Genomic DNA, 8,204 nt, shown 5'->3' on the forward strand with positions numbered 1-8,204 from the left:
ATAGCCTGGCCCTGGAACCCGCCATTTTCTGTTGGGGCTGGCGGGAAAAGCGGGAAGGGAGCGGAGAGCAGCGCGAGCGCCGCCACGGGACGACCAAACGGCACCAACGGCCGCTGAAGCGCGAGGCGTACAGCTCAGGTAACGAAAACGCCGCGAGGGGCCGCCGCCCGAACCCCGCTTCCCGCGCGCTCTTGTCCTGTTGGGTGGGGGAGGGAAGAAAAGGGGGGCCAACTGGAAACCGAGGTCGTCTGAGGCGATGCCTTCGCTCCTTCATTTCTCTCCCCCCCCACACGCCAACGCTTATACGCCAAGTCCCGCCTTCCGTCTGCATCTCGCCGCCTATTGGCTGAAAGAGCGAGGGTGACGACCGCTTCGCTGATAGGCCCGAAACTCTTGAGGGAGCTCGGGATGGGATTGGTCGGCAGCCGGTGTCAATCGCCGAGGAGCATTTTTCGGAGAATCTGTGCCCTCCCCCTCCCCCTTTTGCTCTCCCGGGTTACAAACCAATTGGCCGGCCGCGCGCTGGCCAGTCGGGAAGAAAGGCTTCTGTGGCCTGCGGGTGTGGAGACGGGGAGTGCTTTTGTGCCACCTGACTCCGGGCAGCCAATACGAGGAAGCGTTCTCCGCAAAGGCTCCTGGGGCGGGTAGTCCATTTGCGGTGTGGTTCATAGGTGTTCCCCAGGTGTCCTGGCCATGTAGCCGCCCCAATGCTTCCAGTTCCCAGAGGTCATCGCAGCCCCTCCCCGTGAACAAACAACCCCCCCCCGCTTTCCTAATGTTGTTGCTGCCCGTGCTCCCCACCCACCAGTACGGGATGTGGGGGGCTGTGGTTACCATGGCAACTGCCTCTTCTATTTGCCAGGACCACCTAATGAGGACAGGCGTTTCCTTTTCTTTGGCCTTGCTGCTAACTCTGGTTTTCTAGGTTTTATAGAACCAGCTGTAGAGACTGGCCCATTTAGGGCGATTGGGGAACTGCCCCACCAATCTCTGTCTGCCCTCATCCAGGCCAGGGGGTGACTGTTCCACTGTCGAACTGCTCTTACTGTTAGAAAGTTCTTCCTGATGTTTAGTTGAAATCTCCTTTCTTATTTAACTTCATGCCATTGGCTGGAGTCCTGCCATCCAGAGCAGGAGATAGCAAGCTTGCTTCATCTTCCATGAAGCAGCCCTTAATATATTTGAAGATGGCTATAGAATCTCTTCTCAGTCTCCTTTTCCAGGATTCCTCATAAGGCTTGGTCTCTAGATGCAGTATGTGTCTAGGATTTTAAAGCAGTTTGTGAGTTGTAATGGAAGTATTTTTTTTTTTTGCTGGGGGGGGGGCGGTGTCGATATGGTGCAATCCTGAGCAGGTTTACTTAAAAGCAAGCCTTGCTGGTTTCCACTGTGAGCCAGGTGCAGTGCTCTCTCACTGCTGTTTACACAATACTGTTCTCTCTCTCTCTCTCTCTCTCTCTCTCTCTCTCACACACACACACACACACACACACTTGAAGGTGAAACAGTTGGTTCGCCTAGGTTCTCCACCCCTCAGGTATTTTAGAAATTAAAAAACTATAAATTTGCTTGTGCATTTTGATAGTAGTTTTTTCACCCTAGAGAATGTAGAACTATAAAAATATTGTAACATTGGTTGTTGTTAAGGTTTTTATGTTGTTTTGTGGTCTTAATTTATATTTGTGAGATTGCTTTACAAATACTGGAGATAGTTTAGGAAGCTCTCTGAACTCAGCATGTTTGATATTACAGTACTTTTTATTGCTAGCAGTGAAGGTAGAGTTTTGAATCCAGAATAGAACTGAGATACAGTATGAGCAAGGAAGCATGGCTTCTACAAATCATCCACATTCTCACACCCAGTAATTGTTCATTGTGGAACAATGAATGCCAACAATGTTACAGAACCAGATTCTGATTCAGAGCCATTACTGTGGACTAGAATACCATCTGCCCTTTTATTAGTCTGATCATACAGTGTTTCCCTCTCCAATACTGCATCCTTGCTAGTTTTTACTCTCTCCCAGAATTAGGAAGCTAGGAAGTATTGTCTTAAGTTGTTTTTCTGCTGACTTTTCTCTGACCTTTTCCTACTGGGAAAAGTTACTGCATCTAATAAAGTGAATTCTAATGCCATGAAAGTTTCTGCCATCATAATTTTAAAGAGTTGTATCCAAGTAAGTTCCACCCAGAGTAGACCGATTAAAATTCATTATTATTATAGTTTATTACCTGCCCTTCACTCTCAGGTCCAAGGGCAGGTTACACCAATTAAAACACAATATTAAAAACAATTTGAAACAGCTTGCAATCATATGAATAAGGTACCTAAGAAATAATAAACCCATAATAATAATAAAAATTCCTTCCAGTAGCACCTTAGAGACCAACTAAGTTTGTCATTGGTATGAGCTTTCGTGTGCAGGCACACTTCTTCAGATACGTGTGCATGCACGCAAAAGCTCATACCAATGACAAACTTAGTTGGTCTCTAAGGTGTTACTGGAAGGAATTTTTAATTTATTTTTTGTTTCGACTACGTCGGACCAACACGGCTACCTACCTGTAAATAATAAACCCATGTTAGTCATATCCATTAATTTCATTGAGCCTACTCTGAGTAGGACTAGCAATGGCTGCAACCATAAGCCTTTAGGGTGCCACAAGATTATTGTTTTGCTGCAACAGACCTCTGGGAATTAATCCCTCTGGAAATTAATGCTCTGTATTAAAGTAATTCTCTGTATTAAAATATGGCACATGCATTTCTTGGGCCTTCTGGTTTTTACCTTGTAAGCCTATCTGTGCATTCTCAGAAGTAAGATTGATTGAGTTCCATGAGACTTACTTCCAAGTATAGGATTGCAGTCTTATGTTAGCTGATGCCTGCTTAATTTTTTTAAGGGGGAGGAGAAGAGGGAAAAGTCTGTGGAGCAGCGTGTATGACAGAAAGGGTGAAATGGAGGGAATATATTGTGGAGCTGAGACACATTCTTTTATTAGACCCTTTTTTTGCATGTCCCCGTGTATAATGCCAGACTCTGCTGACTTAAGTGATTTCTGATCAGAAGAAAAACAACTTGCGCTCCTGGAAGGGCTTTTTCTTTCCCTCACTGAAGTAATTAATCTCTGTAGGTGCAGATACAAGTAAACAGGAGTAGTTCACTTCCTACTGTGGTGTCGGTGTAGACAGCATGAACTACTTTACTGCTAGTGTAAAAGTTTGTTTGTCGCGCACTTCATCTTTCTGTGCAAGTGAACTTTGGGCTCCTGCTCTTCAAACTGTTAAATGCAGGTGTGCCTCAGATAAAATGACAAAAAAAGTAGATATAGGTAATGCATCATGTAAATGTTTTAATTTTAGGACTTTATCGGGTGTTGAAATAAGTTTCCAGAGAAAGCAGGGCTCGGCATGTCATGTGTCCATCTGTAAAGCTTCAGCAGTTCTCTTGATGCTGTCCACTGTGACGGCTTGATAGCCAAACTGAATTGGTTCAGGAAGCTGAATAAGGCAGCTGAATTGCTTAAAGAAGCTATGCATAAAGATGATGCATCAAGCTTTTGGACAAAATTGAGGAGTCATATATATACAGCAGGTGGTTGTTCTGGGGTGCTGCTATGGATAACCCATTAGGTTCCTTCTAAAACCTAGCTTCTGTAATTGACAGGGTTGTGCTTTCTGGTTTCGGGGAATGTTCATTGAAAATCTAGAGGTTCCCTCCCCCCTTTTTATAAATATATTCTGTTCATAGATGCTTTTACCATGAAATGGGGTTTGTAAACTGAGCCCAAGGCCCCAGAGTTGCTAGTGTGTAGTACCTTACAGTGCAAATTGGACACAGAGCTTTCAAAGGGGTCCCCGTTTCCCCATAAACTCAGCTGCACTCCATTCCCTTAGCAGGTTTCTTGCAGCTTAAGGACCACCCAGGATGGCCCGTACTAAGCAGACTGCCCGTAAATCCACTGGCGGGAAAGCTCCTCGAAAGCAGCTGGCCACCAAAGCCGCCCGGAAAAGTGCACCGTCCACTGGTGGAGTGAAGAAACCTCACCGTTACAGGTATTTGGAACAGACACTTGATAGCAGCTCAGTTTTTTGACCACCAGTACAGGGTGGTGTGAGGGGCACAGAGAAGCCAGGCAACTGCTCTCAAGCCTACAATCTGGTCAGCCCCTAGCATCAAGTAAAACTGCTCTCCAAAGTTGTCATGGTGCTGGGGATTTGGGAAGGAGGGGGTTGCTGCTCAGTTTCTGTACCCTGTTTCCCTCCATCCTCATGACTTCTAGCTGTGTTAGCAAGGTTGGAGGGAGATGACAACTATTTCCCTATAATTTCTCCCAGGCCTGGCACTGTGGCACTGCGAGAGATCCGGCGGTACCAGAAATCCACAGAATTGCTGATCCGCAAGTTGCCATTCCAGCGCCTGGTTCGTGAAATCGCTCAGGACTTCAAGACAGACCTGCGGTTCCAGAGTGCTGCCATCGGAGCTCTGCAGGTTTGTGCCTCGTCTCCTTGTTGCCTCTCCCTTCTTCGTCCTGAAGACTAGTATCTGGTTCCAGAGGGCTGCTCCTTTCTGGGAGTTTAAAGGCCAAAAAGAAACCCTGCTTGCTTTTTGCAGCACAAGCTGTGTCACATGCCCTCAGACTGTTCTCTTGAGCTGCTTGATATTTCTTGAAACACCTCCGCTGTTGTCACCTTCTAAATTCATAAGCTGCATCTAGCATCCATTGGACATGCTAGATGTGAGCTGGAGACTTGTGCCTGAGCAGAGTTGTTGGGGGGGTGGTGGTGTTGTGCATCTTTCTGCTGTGCTGGGGTTTGGAGAGGTGCTTTCTGCCTTTATTGCAGCTCGGTTGATAAAGAGGGGGTGGGGAACCTGTGCTGATTCAGATGCTCTTGGGCGCCCAGCTCCCATCAGCTGCAGCCAACGTGGCCAAGGATGATGGGAGTTGTAGTTCAACAACATCAGGGGAGCCACAGGTTCCCCGCCACTGTTGAAACTATTAGATGGGCTGAGGCAGCCTTGGAGAAGAGAAATGAGCAGGCGCCGTCACACCCTCCCTTCCAGTCTTCCTCCTCCTCCTCCTCCTCCTCCTCCTCCTCCTTTGGAGGTCATGCTTGCTCTGGCAGCAACCATCTGTGCTCAAAAGTACGATAAGTGAGGAACAGCTGCTGCCATAGCAAGTGAGGTACTTCCACTTCTTTAAAAAGAAGGTGTCGCTGTCAAAGATGAAATTGAGATAAGAGTGTGGCAGCGTCTCCTCCTCCTGGGAGCTTGGGGTGTGAATAAGTTGTTCTCAATATTTCTCTCCCGCCCCTTTTGGCTGCTCCATTTTGTATCCGCCCCCCGTCCACGCTTGCACATTTCAAAACTGCTCCCTACAAAGCAGCTCCATTATTTTTACTCTGTTTTTGAATTTCATTGTCTCAATAGGAAGCCAGCGAGGCGTATCTTGTGGGTCTGTTTGAGGACACCAACCTGTGTGCCATCCATGCCAAGCGGGTCACCATCATGCCAAAAGACATACAGCTGGCTCGCCGCATCCGTGGCGAAAGGGCTTAAGTTCTCCTCCCCTCCCCCTTCTAACATTTATGCCCCTCCCCAGGCAGCCCCACCCCTGCTTGTGCAGTGTACTTAGAATACACTCCAGGTTTATTTCCCCCCCCCCTCCTACTCCTGTTTGTAGTGGCTAGGACATGTGAGAAAATGTTAGATAATCTATTGTATTACCTCTCCAAGATTGGGAGACTTGATTCCTATTCATCATGTACAAGCAAAAAAAAATCCTTTGAAACCTGCAAGACTTCTGGATGTTGTTTTTTGTAATTTTTTTTCAGAATTGCAAAAAAATAAATTAAAACCCAACAGGGGACACTTTTGAAATATCTGGTTTTGTACACACAACTTTAAGTAGATAATAGGCATTTCAATGATAAAGAGCTTTTGGTCTTCGGTCTGTAAAATATCTGCAAAGAACACTACACTCTTTTTCTTTTGTTAGTCTTTTTTATCTTTATCTAGGCAAGGAGTGCTTTCTAACCCCCCCCCCCTTATTTTCCATGTGTCTTGTGTCTGTGACTCTGACCTTTGTACCAATAGGGACTACTCATCTTGAGACAGTAAAAAATAAAAAATAAATGTTGAATGACAACATATTTGCTTCCTTAATTTTTACTTAATGGTGGTTTGTGGGAGACCTTGCCAGATCCCACTTTCACAGAAAGCGAGACTACCCTGTGGTTTGCAGTGCTGTTGAAAAATTTAAAAAGCCAAAAAGTGCCAGCATATGGGTTGCCAGTAATATTCATACAGCACCTCTTTGAATGTACAGAGCACTTCCCGTACCTTGTCTTGGTAAGCTCTTTGAAGGATAGGCCATTATTACCATATACAGTGGTACCTCAGTTTAAGAATAGCCCTGTTTACGAACTATTCGGTTTACGAACTGCGCAAAACTGGAAGTAGTGTCCCGGTTTGCGAACTTTACCTCGGTCTAAAAACGGAAGCCGAACGGTGGAAGATACCAGCGGCAGGAGGCCTCATTAGGGAAAGCACGCCTCAGTTTAAGAATGGTTTCAGTTTTAGAACGGACTTCCGGAATGGATTCAGTTTGTAAACTGAGGTACTACTGTACTTGTATTGCAGATCTGAGGCTAAGGGAAGAGTGGCTTGCATTCGTAGCAGTGGTGACATTTGAACCATGAACACTTGGCTCATAGCTTACAGCACCACCCTAACCTTGCCTAGTGAGAAGCGAGTCCTACTGCAGGCAAACGGGGTTAAGATTGCAGCCTCGGTCCCTCAAAAGAGTACAGTAATTTAGGAAGCGAACCTTTTCCTGGCATGATTATCATTGTTAGGGGGGGGGATTCTATTTAGCTGCTGTTACAGGCCCAGTTCTGATGACATTAGAAAAAGTTGATAACGCTATCCTGAATACAAACCCTACCTTGTGTTTGGGGTTAAATTGCAGTCTAAAGTCAATTCATTAAAATCCTTTTGATTGAGTTAACCTTACTTAACAGAAACTAATAAATTTACATAGGATTTTTTGGGGGGAGCCACTTTGCTACCCTGATACATCTGTGTATCTCGGGGTAGAAGGATGTCCTAAACCAAGCTGTGTGTGTTGAATCGGAAGGGAAGGGCATTTTAACCTGCTTCCCTTGATCTATAGAATCATAGAACTGTAGAGCCGGAAGGGACGCCTTGGGTCATCTAGTCCAACCCCCTGCAAGGCAGGAAACTCAGCTAAAGCATCCATGACAGATGGCCATCCAACCTTTGCTTAAAATCCTCCAAGGAAGGTTTGTTTGTTTGAAAAAAATTGCATGAGGCTTTTTTTTTTACTCCATTGGGTGTGATTAAAAAAAAAACTCCCTAATGGCAAAAATGAATAGGTTTTTTGGAAAAAAAAAATTGTCCCAGGTGCTGCTTCTTTAACAAATAAAAGCTCTAGTGTAAATAGTGGCAGAAATGCCGGGACATTGTTTACGACTGTGAAGTTGACAATGTATTTGAAGAACTATGTAGTTCTGTATAAACTCTGCAATGGAAAGTGGACCTGGGTGGTTTCACCTGCATGCTGGAAGATGCTTTTAACAAGGTGAGTGCCCCTGGTTAATTGAGCAGCAGGTTTTTGTAGAAACCGCCCATTAGTTTAGTTGAAGTATTCATTTTAAAATCTATGCCACTCTTCATGTGAATGATACCGGAGCAGGTCACAAAATGCAGTAAGATAAAATCCTGCCCACGAGAAGGAGAAGTGTATATTCCAAGCTTGCTAATAAAGCCTACGAAAGCAGGCCTTAAGCAGGTGACTAAGGTGTATCACAGTTTGCACCTGCCTTATTTCTGAAGGGCAGAGGCACTACCCCATGTATCCTGACTCAGCTAATGGTACCACCATCAGGAGAACTTCCAGCAATCTTAATGAACAAGCAGGTTTCTTTCTTCCCGGGAGGGAGGGAGGGAGGCAAAGACACCATCAGGACTTGCTTTGGTCAGAATGTGCCCCAAACCAGGGCCTGAGGACACCATTCTGCTGGGCAAGAAGGAAGGCAGGGATTATTTCTGTGTTGCTCTCTGCCAGCAAGTGGGTGGGAGAATGGCAGAATGGCAAAGCTGTAAACCACCTTGGGTGCCTTGGCAATAAGACAATGTGTAAAGCGAATAAATAAATATATATGGGAAAATGCCTTCCTT

At 45.7% G+C, this 8,204-nt stretch overlaps 1 protein-coding gene across 2 annotated transcripts; it reads left to right on the top strand.

The window, feature by feature from the left end:
* LOC118087456 (histone H3.3A) lies at positions 1-6,152 on the top strand. Of its 2 annotated transcripts, none has more exons than XM_035120108.2 (4): positions 1-138; positions 3,902-4,057; positions 4,340-4,493; positions 5,433-6,152. In XM_035120108.2, the coding sequence occupies exons 2-4, from the start codon at positions 3,930-3,932 to the stop codon at positions 5,559-5,561; spliced, it is 411 nt and encodes a 136-aa protein (XP_034975999.1). In that variant the 5' UTR covers positions 1-138; positions 3,902-3,929; the 3' UTR covers positions 5,562-6,152. The 2 variants fall into 2 exon arrangements, with proteins under 2 accessions (XP_034975999.1, XP_034975998.1); XM_035120107.2 differs by having other exon boundaries at positions 6-138; positions 3,899-4,057.
* Positions 6,153-8,204: the final 2,052 nt, after the last annotated feature.

Source organism: Zootoca vivipara, chromosome 6, assembly GCF_963506605.1.
Source record: "Zootoca vivipara chromosome 6, rZooViv1.1, whole genome shotgun sequence".
Lineage (NCBI taxonomy): Eukaryota > Metazoa > Chordata > Lepidosauria > Squamata > Lacertidae > Zootoca > Zootoca vivipara.